Below are 19,084 nucleotides of genomic sequence, written 5' to 3' on the forward strand. Positions count from 1 at the left end.
AACAAAACAGTTTCTAGTCAAATTATAATCTTAATATTTTTAATACGAATTAAAAAATTAGATCTATAATTTATGGTTTCCTTTGTTTTGTTTATTATTAAAGAATGTTGCTATTACTTGTGATAATAAATAAAAATGAACAGTGGCGATCATTCGACGTTTTTCATTCATCAGTCTCGTTTCCTTACAACAAAATATCAGTCAACTTTTTACACGATAAGTTGCTATATAAAAAAAATAAATGAAGCAATAATATTTTATTGAGCTAAATCACTAACATTTAAAAAATCAATGAATCGATGTTACGATTGTCTTCGACACGTACTCGTATTTAAGTTACACATACTTATTCTCGAATAACGATAATGCCATCTACATTTACTTGTTCAATAATTACTTGTGAATCTATCGAAAATATTTGAGATTTATACTTTAAAATGACACAAATATATTATACATGTATATATGAATATTTATTATTGAATTAGAGTACTTTTAATATTTATATGCAAAATAACAGTTTGTTTCGTCGACGTCATTTAATAACTTTCAAAAATACTGTCTAATTAGATATCTCAGCATAGACAAGCTAATTCTATATCATTCTTCTTGATGTTGTCTATGGATACAAATATTCTATACCCGTTTCTATCTAAACTCATTACATTATTTTCGTATGTTTACATTAATGCCTCGTGATAATTTGATTGCATTTAAATTAAAAAAATAAAATAGAAATAATACAAGCTTAAGGCCCGGTTAATGTATTAAACGAATCTCATCAGCAACCGATCGTTTTTGTTACGAGTTACGAGCCGTCAAAGTCGCTTATACGTCACATAAGTACACGCGGCTTCAAAGCTTACGAAACATTTTTACCGGACATTAATAGCGCACGTTTAAAAATGTATGAAATCAAGCTTCAAGCATAAAACATCTGTGTCTATTCAAATTAAAGCCGGCGCTACATATACACCGTTCGGAACAATGTTTGTTAAAAAAAAGTTTGATAATGATGAATAAGTATGGAAACGCAATGGAAAGGCCAGTCAAAGCAGATATATGATTGGACTAAATATTTATATAATGAAGTATTAGTTACTGTAGCTTTATTGTGGATATGATATATAAATTTTTAGTCCTTACCAATCTACTATCTGCTCTTCCCAGGCATTCCATGCAAAAACTTTATTAACTTTAGTATTACAAATAGTTCTCTATGGAAAACGTATACAAGCGTTTTGGCAACACATTTTAAAATATATATTGAAAAGTCAAAATTACAACGATTTTTAATAATTATTGAGGACATATTTGGCATATTTTTTTTTCAAGTATTCGATATTCAAAAACGAGTTGACAATTTGTACGACAATCTTAGATGTATGAAATCTACAGTTATTAGTCTTTGAGGTCGTTTACTATATTATGTTAGTCATTAACACTATGTCTCATTTTTGCGTCTATTTGAAACATATATACGTCACTAAAACTCGCTAATACAACAAAGTACATCCAGACCCGCCTTACACGTACCTGTAGGGCCCACACACACATTGACAGTTCGTTTACAGGACATATAGCAATGAACTCATCACTCATCAGAAGTGTTATTCTGTAAAAACTCACTTCGAATACAATATTTTGAAGTACGTAACATTTCAATATTTCGTATCATTTCAACATTTATAATCGTGTTCTGCGGTGAGTTTCGAGTTTGCTCTTACAGAATGACACAACTGTACTTACAAAATCTTCCGTACTTTTTGAGTCAAAATAAGCGACATTTGTCCTTGAATTTTACCAATCAAGTTCATTCACGTGTTCGATTTTTATATTAAAGCCGTTAAGGGCTCTCCTATTGCCAGATATTCCCTATTTACGGAACCAACGGGCCTGAACATATCAGCTAATTTAGACCTTCCACTTTGTACTCGTGTATCGACGTCACACTACTTTGAACAATATATCTTTACGAACACACCACGCCCACCATTGAACAGTTGACGCGTGAATGGAATTCCCTTTGTTTTATTTAACTATAATTTAAATGTCACGTCCGTACTAAATAAATAGTCTCATTATTGAAAAATATTAATATCGATCTTAAGCCGTCATTATCACATTGCATATTAATGGAAAAGTGACCTTCAATTAACCTCCACGATCCCCAACAACCAATCGAATTCTTCGTAACATCTCAAATGTTGACACACGACAGTGGCACGTATTACCTGCACATAGGGTACATTCTGAAACGTCCCGACTTAGTAACGGCGCCGTCAGTCGGAGAGATACCTCGCTCGGGTTATCTCGTCTCCGTCGTCCTCTCTTCCCGGACTTATGCTTTCAATCTCGTCGACTTCTTCAAGATTCTTGGTGTTCGGGTTGCAGAGTCTGAAAAGTTAGGGAAATGCCGTAGTATTATTATAAAATACATTTTATTTCATAAATAAATGAAAATTTTGATTAATGAAAGTCGGTCGCGCCTTCGCTCGCTATGTATTTGGCGTTCCTTGAAGTTCGAGCTTACTTCATAACAAATTTAATTAAATCGATTCAATAGTTAGACCGTGAAAGAGCAATAAATGGATAGACAGGCAGACAGAATTTAGCATTATATATGCTACAGTTGGTACAGTTGTTAGATAAGAAGAAAATGTGGCAAAATCTCATAAAAAATTCGTTGTATAAATTACTGCTTTAAAGTTAGAGAAATACTTGTTTTAAATTGTCTACATCACTGTAATATGTAGGTACAGGCAAAATAATAAATTTAAACAGCATTGTTAATATCTACGATATAATATTGTACCAAACGAAATGTAAATAAAGAATTTAATAGGCTTAGAGCAACCAGTTGGAATGTACTAAAAATATGCGGAATTAAAAAAAAAAACATATACAACTAAAAAAATATTTGAGCCACTTCTATATCGACATTACCTGCATTTACAACAGACGATGCAAGGCGCAGCAAGGAGCAGTAGCGGGCTCGCGACGAGCAACAGGAGACCAAAGCCCGCGAAAATTCCCACCACCTGGAAACATCGACAAACACCATTAAAAAACACTAGAAAATCTACCAAAATCATATTATAAGCGAGATGTACCGCAGCCAGAGTAAGAATGTAATTTTAAACTTAACCTAAATACTGACAAATTAGTCAATTGATAAGTGGTCACCACACACCACACCACAGGGATTAGAATTAATGAAATATATATCACTAGCAATTCGCTCCGGCTTCGCACGGGTGTAAATAATCATTGTTCATGTTCCTTTACCATATTGTCCATTATATACAAAAATCTCTCGAATCAATCAATCTATTTAAAAAACCACATCAAAATCCGATGCGTCATTTTAAAGAGCTAAGCATACATAGGGTAAGCGACTTTGTTTTATACTATGATTTACCACACTTGACATCTGATGTGATGTCCCTTGTGCTGGTATTTAAAATGGCTTATTCGCCCTTCTAACCGGCACACAATAATATTCACTATTATCTATCTATTGTAATCTATTTGGCATGAAAATGTATTTAAAGTAAGTGTGGGCCACGTATTTGAGGAAGACGACGTATAGATATAATTACCTGTGCGCGATGCCAAAGCACTGAAGCTCGCGAATGTCCTAGCTTGTTCTTGCAGGGGCCTTTATCGTAGTGACGGAGCAAGAAATCATCCTGGAATTAAAAGAAAAAAATATTTAAAGATTTATGTATTTAAATAATATGCCAACTACCCTGCCTCTATGCCTCAAGTAATTGGTATTATTAGAGGACAGGCAAATGGTTTAAGATGTAAAGTTTAAGATGGTTTAAGAGTCGAGATGGCCCAGCGGTTAGAACGCGTGCATCTTAACCGATGAGTGCGGGTTCAAACCCAGGCAAGCACCGCTGATTCATGTGCTTAATTTGTCTTCATAATTCATCTCGTGCTCAGCGGTGAAGGAAAACATCGTGAGGAAACCTGCATGTGACAAATTTCATAGAAATTCTGCCACATATGCATTTCACCAACCCGCATTGGAACAGCGTGGTGGAATATGTTCCAAACCTTCCCCTCAAAGGGAGAGGAGGCCTTTAGCCCAGCAGTAGGAATTTACAGGCTGTTGTTGTTGTTTGTTGTTGTAAATGGTTTAAGTTCTCACCTAAACCTATAGATTAAAAAAACAACTATTTTTTCGACGTCACTGAACTGAAATCCCTTCGTAATTTATATATGTAATGATTAATAATAATAATAATTTTATATAAAGCGAAAAACCAGTCTCTGATTAATTACGAAATCTCGAAAACTATAACACCTACAAACATGACATTTGGCTGGTAGATTCCTACTAGAATGCAGACATACGCTAACAACGAATTTTATAAGACCTCAACCCATGAGGGGGTAGAACGGGTGTTTATGTAGATTTTGATATGTTCTTAATAATCTGGAACATACTTTGTTCTATCATCAATAGTTTCTGCAGTGCATGCGAAAAAAGGCGTTTGGGAGCAGTTTAAGGAGAAATTTTCGAAATCGGAAAAGTTTTTTTCGGGCATGAAATACAAACTTTTAACCATAGTGTAGATCGTATTGTTAACTCATCACCTCACTAAATGTTTGCGTTTAGCCAAGTGTTAGATAGAACTGGTATAAAATAATATGGAAGCAATGACGCCATTAAAGCACTACTTATCAGATGTTATCATAAATTTAATTGTAACCGACCAATGTCCGGTTTTCACGCAAACTCCGCTAACACAAGCTTCTAAAAGTTGCTCAACTGGTTCATTCATAAATCAAGTCCATTATAAGGGGTCAAGGGAAATGATCCAGCTTCCAGTCTAATTATAACACTGCGGTCCGTCCCCGGCCTGATTTAGAGGATACGAGTGGCTCATGAAAGCTTTATACGATGTAAAGTGAACGTTTCGGGTTTGCTGAGATTACACGTGCTGGGACGATGATTGATATTATGCTATACGGGAGTTCAGTTCATAAAGTCACTAAATTACGCCCGCGGCTCGCCTGTGCGTACTGGGACTTGAGGAGTGCTTGTGTTAAATATCCTATGTTTTTTTGACAAGTATATTTAACGATGAGTTGTTAAAACGTGAATGCGTTAAAACAAATAAACAATCGTTTTATAATTACAAATTATAGTTGGAAATAGTATTCACTCAACTACTTTGTAAATTATTTTAATATTATTTAACAAACACACATGAGCGCGGAATGACACAAAAAAACACAAAAAATCCGACTCGATTGTACGTGCACCAATTTGTAACGTTTCAATTAAATTTTGAAATATTTCACAACAAAATTATTTATTACATAATATTAAAATTTGTTTAAAGAAAACTTAATTAGGTATTCTTTTTTTAAATAATTTTATTAAAAAGAGTGCAAGGCTAAGATCCTATCTTCCTTCCCAAGGTGAGAGCAGCTTTATTCAAGCAGGCGAACATTCAGAGACTAAGCCTTAAACTTATGTAGAGTAATGGTATACTTACGTCTAAAGAGGCTAAGCAGTACCAGCAGAACACATGCTTGCAGCGTTTACACATCATTTGAGCACAACCCTCATCCTTTTCAATGGGCACGCGACACATCGGGCACAGCTTTATTAGCTCGGAGTCTGGCAGCAAAGGCGCTCCCACACCTGCCATCGACGACGATGCGGCGGCCGCTTCGCAGGATAATCCACCATGCCACTGAAAAAAATATACAGTAAATTAATTTCTTAAACGTTTTATAAAGAATTAGTTAATACTTTGGGCTTCATAGACCGCAAACTTATAGATAAAAAGTAACTAGATAGGGAAAAATTCCGTGTAGAAAGTCGAAGCAGAAATCCGGTGTGGACTGACTTCAGGAAGTGCCACCTTTTTTTTCTCTCGCTGGAAAAACGCATTACGCGCTTCCCCCAAGTGGGGGGGGGGTGGCACTCCCGGGAGCCCCGGATGCCGAGCGCGCCCGACACGGGGTTTACCCACTAAAAAACCAGGGCGGACGCCACGGGATCGCTTACGCATGCTACCGTGACGTAGAAAGTGCCACCTGGAATATATGTTCGATGTACATATATGTTCGATGTACATCTATGTTTATAGACTTCTTACCGTTCATAGTTTTAAAATTACTCTAAATGTCTCATAAAAATATATTAAAACAACTAAAAGTATTGTAGCTGATAATCTATCAAACAATTTTTTCCTAACTGAAATGGTGTCAGGTAGTCTTGTAAAAAAGTGCCTATGCTTAAATAAATGTTAAGTATCATTTATTCGCAATCAAATTCGGTCTAATTTCTAATACTAGCGACGACTCACACTTATTATTCTACTAGTTGTGTAAGTAAAAAAGAAGTAGAGTAACATTAAGGAGAGGGTTTGGAACATATTCCACCACGCTGTTCCAATGCGTTGGTGGAACGCACATGTGGCAGAATTTCGATGAAATTGGATACATGCAGGTTTCCTCTAGATGTTTTCCGTCATAGTGGTGCTTGCTTGAGTTTGAACCCGCAATCATCGGTTAAGATGCACGCGTTCTAACCACTGGGCAATCTCAGCTCAGCCAACGCCACCATTCCACGCGGTCAAGATTTACACAGTAACTATTAAATTCATATTTGTATATATTTAAACACTTAATATTATTAATTCTTAAGCGAATAAATATAAAGGTATATACATAATAAAGTATATTTTTTAAATATAAATAGACAATTGCACACAAATGTATGTCTTAACGCACGTTTACATATTAATATATAACTCGAGTAATTCAATGTACGATTCGTTAATCTCAGTTGGTCGGAGTTAATCAAGCAGATGACTCTTAATTAAACTGACATTTGTTATAATCCGACCGAACGGCGTCCGTGACGTATTTATTTGATTATATATGTGATTTAATTAAAAACGTTTAAGATTATTCCGTTTGTAGCGCGGTCTTATAATTGAAGTGAAAATCCTTTGTGAATCTTTAAAACTTTACTTGGTATTAAGGCTTTCTGTCTTACGCCTCTGGGAAGGTACAATTTTATATTTGACAGGATAAGTATAATATTTAGTATATTAGGTATAATGAGTTCACGAGCATGCACTCCATTTATATATATGTATACAGGGTTATTGGTAACTCGACGTACATTCGTTAGGAGGTGATCGGGGTGACTATTTGCAATAATTTTAACCCCCATATGCATAATCCAAAAGTAAACCATTTTTGAGTTATCATATTTTTTAGCTTTTTTCAAAATTTGTCAAAGTTGCAAAACTTCAAAAATTTATTTAGAAAAAAATATCAATAAAAAACTCTTTTTTTTCTTCTGATTTATAAAAAAAGATAAACACTAGATATTTATCAATATTCAAACAATCATTATCAGCCCAAATTTAAAAATGGGAGACGGAAAACGAGGTTTTTTTAATTTTTTCCTCGTGAGGGATCGATATATACATATGTTTATCGAAATTTAAATACATCTAAATTTACTGCTTAAGCGATACCTATATTAGAAAGTTTCGAAACACAAAATAGCGGTGATGAAAATATCAAATTATAAATGACGTCCGATTTCTTGAACGATGACGTTTAATCTCGAAAGATTCTGTAGACCCAAAACAGCTCGGATGATAAAGTTCAGACCATATCCCGAGGTCCTTCTTAGGATCTACGATCCTATAAGTTAGCTACTAAAACATCTAGCATCAAAATATCGTGTATATTTTCCAGCTAATTCAGTCGCCAATGAAGTTTAATACTTTATAAGTTCATAGAAATAATACTGAATGCAATTCTATAAATATTATATTCAGTGGAAATTGAAACTTGATTGGTTCTGATGTTATATTGTTTTTCTTCTGACATTTGATTCTAATCGTAATTAATTGCATAGTTACGCGAACTTTATTTATTAATAATTATTATTTTTCGATGTGATCAACTAAAGCAGATATTAAATAGTTGTAGCCCACGGTTTTATTTGAATTTTATTAGTTGTTGGTTCAAGCTTTTTTTATACCAAATTTCATACAGACAGATAGTGTTACTTTCGCATTTATAAAATCGGTATAGATAAATAAATTTTGAAATAGTTATTGTATGTAACTAACAGTTTCGAAATCCTTTCCCTTTCATGTCCAGTACATTAAAATCCATTGTATTAACACATGATATGACCATGAAAATGATTAATCGCTACATCATTAGTATAATTTTCTACTTTACTATAATATATTCGAATCGATCTTTCAAATGATACGAAATATAAATCAGTGTCAAATTATTTATATACTATCTTTACAGCGGCTTTACGCGTCTGTTTTTTTTTAAGTCTATCAAATGTTTTAAGCTTGTAATAAGCGAGAAATTTTTACACAGTATTTGTTAATTCTATTTTGTTAAATATAATATTTGCTCTGCTATGTTACAACTATAATACAATTTATCGACCGCCTTGTCGCTTTAGTGGTTCGATATAAGATCGCGTATTTTGAGTTCTTGGAATATGTGTTATGGGTAAATCACAGATTAAAAAAGGTTAATGTATTTTCAACGCAACCTTTGCCTGATCACAAATAATTCCAATAATTCCAATATAATATTTGCTCTGCTATGTTACAACTATAATACAATTTATCGACCGCCTTGTCGCTTTAGTGGTTCGATATAAGATCGCGTATTTTGAGTTCTTGGAATATGTGTTATGGGTAAATCACAGATTAAAAAAGGTTAATGTATTTTCAACGCAACCTTTGCCTGATCACAAATAATTCCAATAATTCCAATATAATATTTGCTCTGCTATGTTACAACTATAATACAATTTATCGACCGCCTTGTCGCTTTAGTGGTTCGATATAAGATCGCGTATTTTGAGTTCTTGGAATATGTGTTATGGGTAAATCACAGATTAAAAAAGGTTAATGTATTTTCAACGCAACCTTTGCCTAATCACAAATAATTCCAATACCCTTAAAAAAACAATTACTTTTTTTTAATTTTTTTTTTGATTACGAAGCGAATGTATTATTTAGTGCTGCTTCAACAGTTTTTTGACTTTCTTACAATGTATAATAATTTATATGTATTTACCTAACATATCTATGTTATTCAATTGGTGGCTCAAATGTTCTTCTCGGTAGAACATTATAACATCCATATTTGTATATTATTGAGTAAAATTCTAATTTCCAGATATTATTTGAGCTATAATTTCATGCAGGGGTAGCGTAAATTCCTAGGAAACTTATCTGAAAATAAAATTAATAATAAACGATAAACAATTTTGTGTTTATTTTTATTTATTAGAACCGACCTAAGCCGGGTTTTCATCTAGTAAAAACATAAAAATACTCGTAAATTAATCCATAATATTTTTATCGGGATAAAAATAATTTTAAATTCGAACATGATTTTGATTTAAGACGATAAGTAATTCTCAGAATCAAGCACGACACAAATAATTTTTATATAACGTTTGATTTATTAAAAAACGCGTTAATTAAAAAAATAAGCAAACCAAATTGTGCCGTTTACATTTTCTCGTTTAAACGTAGCTGATTAAATTGTCAAGTAATCAATCACTGGTAATAAATTAACCTGAACTTGCCCTGTTTATATACGATATTACATTCGAGATGAAATATATTATGGGACTATATACTGACATATATGTATCAGAATAGGATTATTTACTAACAATTCGGTGTGCATAAAATATATCGTTAACGCGAGTAAAACCGCGGGCAAAGATATTATTAAAATCAATTAAAATACTATAGAAAACTGATTATCTAAAGAGAAATTTTTATTTACATTTCTTGAAAAACCGGACCAAAGTACCGGTTCTTGTACATAAGATTATCTAAATCAATTAAATCTTGTCTCACATAAGACTTATTACTACAAACAAAAATTACTTTATATAATATATTGCTTTTATTCAAATATAGCCTTTGCATATATGTATAATGTTGAGGTCTAATTACTTAATTATGGCCTAATTAATCAGATCTTCGATTATTTATTTGAGTTCTTTTTTTATAAGATTCTGTAATGTAGGTTTACGAGCGAGCTATGTACTAGGCGCTCAGAATACAAACAGGGTACGTCAACTAGAAGGTTGCTAGCGCTGTGTGCGCTACTTGAATTCATAAAGCTAGTTCCATATTTACTTAGCTATTGAGTTACCTCGGAAAACTAAGGAAATGAATGTCATTTCTTCTGTTATAAATAATGTATGACTTTTGTCTCAATGATTCTTTAGACTTTAACTAAGCAATGAATTAAGTATGCTTTACGTTATTTCTCTTCACATTAAGGGACAATAAAGTAGTTTTCGATGACTTTAAATTACTTTAGAAAATATGCTTGTTTATTATTCAACGACGAAGTCGTTATGACCGTTTTTAAAACCGATCCAAATCTTTATTTTATTATCTTATTAATAATAACACGTGATTAAGGCTACTATTGTCCAAATAGCAAAGATTAAACCAATATAAGTTGTTTTTCGTTTCATGTTTTGCACACACTCGTAAGTTTGTACGTCTATAAATTATAATTATTTTCAAATTATAGGACATAAACTATAAATTAATAGGTGCTAATGCTAAATCTCTTATATAATAGATTACTCATAGATAGAGAGAAAGTTAATAATAGTATTATTAACTAGCAGTGCCATATTTTGACAATTTTTCTTATATCTTAAAATTAAGTAGAAAACGATCGTGACGTGTGTATAACATGTTGTTGTTGGCAAGTACCAGGCGCTCAGAAGGCTAATGGAGTGCGACCGCAGGAATGTTGCCAACGGCGCGCGACGCAAGGCACTAGAACATTGTGCTCGACCTACATTCACTGGTGGCGTGAAGCGATCCGCCCTCGCCCTAGACGACAGCTGCATTGTTTCGCTAATGCTCTGAAAGCCTTTTGAGTTTCTATTTTATCTTAAGAAAAAAAAAAGTGCTTTGCTTCTTAATATCGTTCTTTAATTGAGCCTTAATCTTTAATTGTACTCATTATGTTATTTTTGAAAGTATTTTTCTATTTTATGTGAAAACATTACTAAAAGTTAGTACATACATAATATACAGTACGTAATATTTATAATACATAATAAACCGTAGGATATTGATTAACAAGGGCCTTCTATCAATACTACTATTTCCTTCGCTGTTTATAGTTGGAAATCATTCTTGTATTGTTTTGAATGTGTGCATGCAACACACGTATGCAATGCACGTATGTGTATACAATATTCTTCTATTAGTCCATTAAAACTTACATAGTATAACTACAAGCTCAAATCCCTGGAATAATCCTCGATTAGCTCGGCTTTTCGATAACTACAAACAAGGATTAAGTTGGACTCATTGCGATGGTTCTTCATATTTCAGAACCATGCAGCGTATACTGGCAAAAGGCCAGACGAATTAACTTTAGTACTTTAGCCGATAAGACGTTCTTATTCCCACTAAAGAAGACCTAGATAGATAAAATGGTAGCATTCGGAGCATGAGAAACGAAAAAAACTATATTGTTCTGCTTCAGCTGTTTCAGTCTTGCGGGCACTAAATACTCCATGATTATATAGTGTAAAACAAAGTCGCTTACCGCCGTCTGTTTCTATGTATGCTTAGATCTTTAAAATTACGCAACGGATTTTGATGCGATTTTTATTAACAGATAGAGTGATCGAGAGGAAGGTTTTTGTATATAATACATGGACAATTACTATATTGTATCTTTACTAAAAGAAACACTGAACTTTAGAAGTTTCTAATATAATGTCGTAAATAAACAAATTCTGTAGTATATTTATGTATGTGTGTACTATGAATCTGTGTGATACTTGTCAGCCAAACATCGGATATAAGGCATGTAACTACCAAACTGTCGTAACTTAGCCTGAACAGTAAGTTAGAAATGTTTTTAACGTTTGCTAAATTTCCGTACAGTGAAACAAGTGAATACTTATAATATGAATGCGCGACATGTTACACGACGAGCATGCATATTTCACGCTTATCCTCAAGCACGTCCAGAGCTGTAGGGGCTTTTCAAACATTTTCACAGAGAACAAAGAATGGCCCTCGTTCGCAGCCGCCGATGCCTAACGAAACAAGACAATGCGCCGGTGGAAAGCGGTCGCCTTTCGCATCGGACAATGCTTCGCACGGTTTCAGAATATACGTACAAAAACGTTTTATTAGAAAACCTGTGTTTATTGCATGCACTACATGGTACATTTTTTAAATATTGTTTAAAATGTACGACATCAGTCATTCAAATTATCATTGAAGCGTACATTATTGAATAAAATGAAAAAGTATTCTATTATTTTTATTATATACAGAACCTGAGATATTAAAACATATTCAATGTTAAATTTTTCCTATTTCGGTCGGAAAATGGAGGTTCAAGAAACTGAGTTTTGGCACTAGTCGTACATAGTACTAGGGTAATATGAGATGCAAGATCTTCGCTAGTCTTCGTGGTTGTGTGTCGATATATCATAACAAAACTATTTCAGTTCGCGAGTACCAGGGTAGCATAAGTTATAGGAGATGTGAGTTACCTCTTGGTTGCATTGCGAACAAAAGTCGTGTCTGCATGTAGGGCAATGTGCGGGACTGGCGGCGCGAACTTGTACCACCGTGTCGCAGCCAGGCCGCGGGCAGAACGCACGCATCGCATCCATCGCCACCTCTGCGAACAAAAGGCTTAATACAATAGGAGAACACGGAAGTAATTATTCCTGTTTTTCGTACAAAAGGTCTTTCAACAACAACCAGCTCCGCAGGAACATTTATTTACGAATGATACGACTTTCTATATAACTGGAATCTGAAATATAATGTGACAATATAGGAGTCTAAATTAAATGTTGCTATAAATTCCTTCTGGAAATCAACAGAAAGATTGCACAAGATTAATAAAAAAAAAATTTATAGTCGCAAAATCACGGTCGTGCAATGACCTGTCATTGGATTTTTTTTTTAAATGTAATCGACAAATTAAATGACACATGCATAGCGTTCGTTTCTCGATACGCATTGAATTAATGCAATGTTGTTGTATCAGGGTCGTATGATGCAAAATCAAAACAAAAGAAAAAGCAGGATATGACCTTTTAAGGAAACCTGGTTAACTTACGAGTTTATCAAAAATAATAGGCTGACATTAAATTGTGAATTGAAACGGATTTACCTATCAGAACATTTTAAATCGTAACGTCCATAATATTACATTATAATGACAATTTTTCGCACATATGAATACTGAAGTACGGTACTATTTGTTTTTCCAACTAAAAGGCCACAACAGGTGAAAAAAAAGTTTAAGTTATGTTGAGTCAAATTAAGTATAAAAAAATATTATGGAAAAGCATTTTTGGCCCAATACTGCATATAGATACTTAAAAAGCAGCAGTGTTAAATCCGTTAATTTTAAGTATATGTATTATATATTTATACAAACGTATTTTTCGTTTTAAGGTTATGTCAAAACTCACAAGCCTGTCTTGGTATTAACCAGAAGGGACTGTTATGTAGTTTTCTCTTCAATTACCACGATATAATAAGATTTATCAAACTATATGTATCGAGAAATATACAAAACTATTATATCTAAAATAAATATGTGTATCTAAGTAGCAGTAGGTATACAAGGGAAATAAGAAAATGGTTATAGAAAAAAATAAGGAAGCCCTGGAAAGTCATAAAATGGTTACGAGGAAAATCATCCATTGTACCTGATCACAATTACAACCAATTCACTGATCAGATTTTTATTATAAATACGATAGAAAATCCATAAGTCTATTTGCTCTATGATCAAGACTAAACAACTGAACTAATCATGATAAAAAATGATATCAAACAAACTCATAACCGTGGCCGTTGATAAAATCAAATTAGGTACAGCATTTATAAAGACAAAAAAAGTAATAATAAATGAAGTCGCGGGAAAATGTTATCATATATATAAATCGCAGAAAGTAACCGAACGCTTATAATTTAAGTATGTACGGAATGGGGGAATTAACATAAAATGTACATAGATTCGTAGCGGAATCTTGGAAACGTATATAAAATACAGAGAACGGGTTTCCTTATCAATTAACCCAAAACTAAGTGGCAATAATGACGCCACGTTACCGAATTCGAATACTTTTAATAAGCGGTATTTTAATGGCACTTGAATTTAACAAATTATACACATCAGGGAAATTGGTTTAAAAGTTTATTTTCAAAGCAATGGAAGAATGATTCAGTATAAAGTATTGAAGGTTGTTTTTTTATTGAATAAGCAGGTGGAAATTTGGGCTACCTGATGGTTAGTGTTCACCACCGTCCATATATATTGGCGCCGCAATAAAATTCAATCATTACTTAGCACTCCATTGCATCACCAACCTTGGGAACTAAGTTGTACTTGTAACTACAATCGCCCTTCAAACCGGAACACAAGAATTCAAAGTATTACTGTTTGAAGGTATATTTTAGGGGATGGTACCTACCCAGAAAAAGTAAACGTTTATTTCAATTGTGGCAGTTAAGAAGTTCTTAATATCATGATTGTACTTTATAAGAAAATACGGTCCGAAGGTATTCTCATATCTAAATCTGAAGAAGAAAAAAATGTAACCAATTATCTCTAATTGATTACATTTTTTTGTTCTATTAACAGTAGCTTGATTACGATACAAATACTTAATAGCACTTAAGAAATACTTTAATAATTATAGTAATAGTATAATGAAGTGTTAAACCAGGATGATATTACCTTATAAAGGTAGGTAGTCAAGAGGCCACATCTCGTCTAGAGAATAAGGCTTATAATAGGTTGGGGAAAAAGTTTCTTCGTATTTTATATGAAAATTCAAAAAGTTTTTTTTATAGTTTATTTACATTTGACTAAAGTATGTAGGTGCCATTTTGTTCCATAACTTTTTGCCATCTTGTTGGTAGTGACATGATCCCATTGCTGTAAAAATTTTGGGGCTTCTGATCGAAAAACTGCGGCAAGTGGTTTTGGCAGTCCTCTCGTGATGTTAACCTGACACTGCCTAAGGAATTCTGCAGAGACCGAAACAGATGAAAATCTGAAGGTGCAAGGTCAGGACTATACGGCGGATGCATTAATACCTCCCAGCCAAACTCTCGTAATTTTTGTTGAGTGGCTAAAGATGTGTGAGGTCTAGCGTTGTCATGGTGAAAAACCACACCCCTTCTGTTGAGCAATTCTGGCCGCTTTCTCTCAATTTCTTGCTTCAATCTCATCAATTGTTCGCAATACAGTTCTGAATCGATGTTCCTGCCGGACGGTAACAGCTCATAATGAATGATGCCCTTCCAATCCCACCATACACACAGCATTACCTTGTTGCGAGTTAATCCGGGTTTTGCCACAGTCTGTGAAGCTTGACCGGCCTTTGACCACGATCTTTTTCGCACGTTCTTGTCGTATGTGATCCACTTTTCATCACCAGTTATCAGCTTCTTCAAAAATGGTTCGGTTTCATTACGTCGTAATAAAGAATCGCAAATGAGTACACGGTTCATTAGGTTTCTTTCAGTGAGTTCATGAGGCACCCATATATCGAGCTTTTTTGTGTACCCAGCTTTATTCAAATGAGTCAAAAACGTTTTGTGGTCAATTGCCAGTTCTTCAGCTACATCGTAACTACTAATATGCCGATCTTGCTCCACTTTTTCAAAAATGGTATCAATTTTGTCCGTAACAGGGCGACCAGAGCGAGATGCATCTTTGATATCAAAATTTCCGGCTTGAAAACGCTTAAACCAAACTTGCGCTTCTCTCACAGATACTGCATTAGGTCCATAAACATCACAATTTTTTTTCGCGGCTTGAGTTGCATTTTTACCTTTTTTATAGTAAAATTTTAAAATGTATCGAATTTCTTCTTTAGATTCATTCATTTTAACAACAACAAAAACAAACGAAAATCACACAAATTCCTAATTTGAATTTGGAAGTGCCTTCTTTAAAATTAAAACTTTTTAATGATACCAAAACCAGCCAGATACAAATGGTATAGCCAAAGAGATTTTATTACAAGTTCATACATACTATATGCGAAAAGACTTTTTCCCCAACCTAATACAATACACTGATCTAATACTGGTGGGATAGTTGGGGTAGATCTTTAACGGACAAGTTTCCTAACGGTACTTTTTGCACCGCCCGTCAAATAAAAATACAAATTAAAATGTAAAACATGGGCCATATCGGCTTCAAAAGATTCCAATATTATTTCATAAAAACATTCTATATTTAAAAATAAATACATACACGTAAAATGTGTACCAGAAGATGCAATACACTAGCAAGGAGGTTTTAGTATAAAATACATGATAAAGTCTGACAGTTTTTCTTGTATTATAAAATATGAAAGTGTCTAGGACGCTCGTGTAAGGAGTCCTTCTTACACACAGCGAATAGCAACATACCAGCCGACAGACATGATTTATTACAAAGACATAGTTTACAGGTCAGAAGACGTAATACTATTTTATTGTAACTAATATACAATGTACGGTTTAGACATTAATGGCTTTACTTATATTTTACACACGTTCCTTGTTCTAAACTTGATTTGAACGTTTGTTTTACAAATTATAGATGTTTTTTATTTTTTATTTTTAGTGTATTGTATTCCATTTTTTTTAGTGCGCTTCTACGTATATAACGTACCCTGTACGTAAAGAACTAAAACAAAGATCTGCTCTCAAACATCTAAATATCTGAGATATCTGGTATGTACCCCTCGAGGGTATTAAAATTGGGGGTGACGGTTTGTATGCTATACGTAAAACTCTATAAATTTGGTAAAGCCTAGTAAAGCCAGCTAGTAATCATAAGAAAAATATACTAATAGATTAACGATACTCCAAACTGTTTCGATTAATTTCACTAAACAATTCTGATTTATAAAAAAATCTTTAATATTTCACACCGTGATAACCCTAATATTTTAGAATGTGTTCCAGCAAAAAGAGTGAGTGCAAATTTTAACTCAGTCAAGTGGAACAAACGATAAAGTTAAATTCAATAGACAACAGGCTCATTATATTGTAAGTGATGAACTAATAGTATAATACAAATAAGGTTCCGGCGTTTGACTTTGAGTTGATCGAGAGATGTTATCTGCAGTCCTGCTGCAGTATGCGGAAGTATTACGAGGCTAGAATATTGAAGTGGATTATATACATGTGTGTGTAGTATATGCTACAAGGATTATTGTACTAGGTAAACATGTATGTGAGACAGATTAAAATAACAACAGAATACGATCTTTTCGGTCCGATAAGTTCTAGTACTGGAATGTTCAAATGCCTTACTGGTCTAGTGGCTTTGTTATGCGACTGTAAAAAATAGTCTGGCTAGTAACATCCGATATCATTAATATCAGATGTCCTATTAAGTTGATAACATTACAATAGAATGATATTGATATTATAAAATCTGTTTAGTAGGAAAGCCGAATCTTTACGAAGTCTTTGTTTTGTAAATTTTCTTAATAATTTCACCTTCAAGTAACCCTTCGCTATTTGGTTATGTGGTTTTAAACCACAGTGACATTTTGCACGAAGCATTCACGGTCCTAGTCATTACTATTTAGATAACGAAGTCATAGGCAAAGATAAAAAATTCCAAAATATATTTTTATTTTCAATTAAGTTGCCGTTGTATTATAATTACAAAAAAATAATCCATTACGAAGGTTACTAAAGGTTAAAAGTATTAGCATTTCAAATAAACAATTATGTTGATTGCGTCCGCAGTAAGTACAAGTGAGATCCGATAAAGAACGAACGGAGGGAAAACATGTAAACTTTTCACCGCACGTTCTCGCGACACTAAGTAATTGGAATGATAAATCTTTCGACGACACTATACACGGTCGCCACTTACAAATGACACGAACTGTAAATAATAGCGACGTTATAGATGTATAAAACCTTTGGTTCGAAATCATTTGATTCAAGCTTGATTTTTGCAGTACAGGACAGACTGATAGAAATAATAAATAATGATAATAAAACAAAATCACTTTCACATTTATAATATTAGTATATATTTTATAAACAGATTGAATAACAGCAGCATTGTGTATGGATTCATTTCATCGCGTTTATATGACTGCAAATATATCGGAAACGGGAAGTACTATGTCATTTTAATAAATACAGTTCATTTACTTTTTATAGGAATTTCTATCGGCGAATAACAGTAACAAAGGGTTAGAATTTAAGAGTTCCGAACTAGTACTCGTTTATACATACCGATATTTTTATTCAAAATTTCAAAAATATTTTTGTATCTATGGTAAGTCTGAAGTTACATATATTATACCATAGTTATTAGGTAAACTGAAGTTTATTTAGTATATATGTCACGTTCGGGACTTTCCATAATAATACCTTATTCAGATCCTTCGGGATATTTAATATGTTAGTAATTTAATCATCTAAAAATTTAATTTAAAATTAAGCAATCGTGAAAAATTAATAGCGAAAATCACAGAGGTGTTTCATTATAATTTATGCTGATTAGAACGTATGATTACACTTTGTGAAATAGCCATGCACTATTTATTAACATTACAAGTGGACGAGTGGCTCGAAAGAACACGTAGTCAACACCATAAAATTAAAATATCGACAACAGTTTGTGACCTCTGATGAAACACTATCAGTTTTTGAGTTCAGTACTGGAATACCCGACTCAAAGATAGCAAGAATGATTTACTAGTTTAAGTTAAAATAAGAAGAGGTTATTATTATTGGTGATGGAAATATTATTTAGGGGAGGATGGACTGAAATAAATATATTTGTTGAGTGTTGTGCTTGACATCTTCCTATTATAAGGTATCGGAAAACCGTATCTTTACGTACTCTTTGTTTTGTAATTTTTCGAAATAATTTCACCTTCACAAACGTACCTCTTCGCCATTGGGTTATATGGGTATCCACCGACTTTTTAGAGACTAAAGTAACCAGTACCATTTTTTTCAAACCTTCAGTTCTAGAGACC

General features: G+C 33.3%; 1 protein-coding gene across 2 annotated transcripts in view; it reads right to left on the bottom strand.

The window, feature by feature from the left end:
• Window positions 1-2,037: 2,037 nt before the first annotated feature.
• LOC124536107 (probable E3 ubiquitin-protein ligase RNF144A) overlaps window positions 2,038-19,084 on the bottom strand; it is a 144,442-nt gene continuing 127,395 nt past the window's right edge. For both annotated transcript variants that reach the window (XM_047112553.1, XM_047112554.1), the window contains 5 exons: window positions 12,599-12,729; window positions 5,517-5,717; window positions 3,603-3,692; window positions 2,947-3,041; window positions 2,038-2,397 (listed from right to left, as the gene is read on the bottom strand). In XM_047112553.1, the coding sequence (XP_046968509.1) occupies window positions 2,283-2,397; window positions 2,947-3,041; window positions 3,603-3,692; window positions 5,517-5,717; window positions 12,599-12,729 (632 nt within the window). In that variant the 3' untranslated portion in view covers window positions 2,038-2,282. The remainder of the gene's footprint in view (window positions 2,398-2,946; window positions 3,042-3,602; window positions 3,693-5,516; window positions 5,718-12,598; window positions 12,730-19,084) is intronic.

The sequence above is a fragment of the Vanessa cardui genome, chromosome 16 (assembly GCF_905220365.1).
Source record: "Vanessa cardui chromosome 16, ilVanCard2.1, whole genome shotgun sequence".
NCBI classification, from domain to species: Eukaryota; Metazoa; Arthropoda; class Insecta; order Lepidoptera; family Nymphalidae; genus Vanessa; species Vanessa cardui.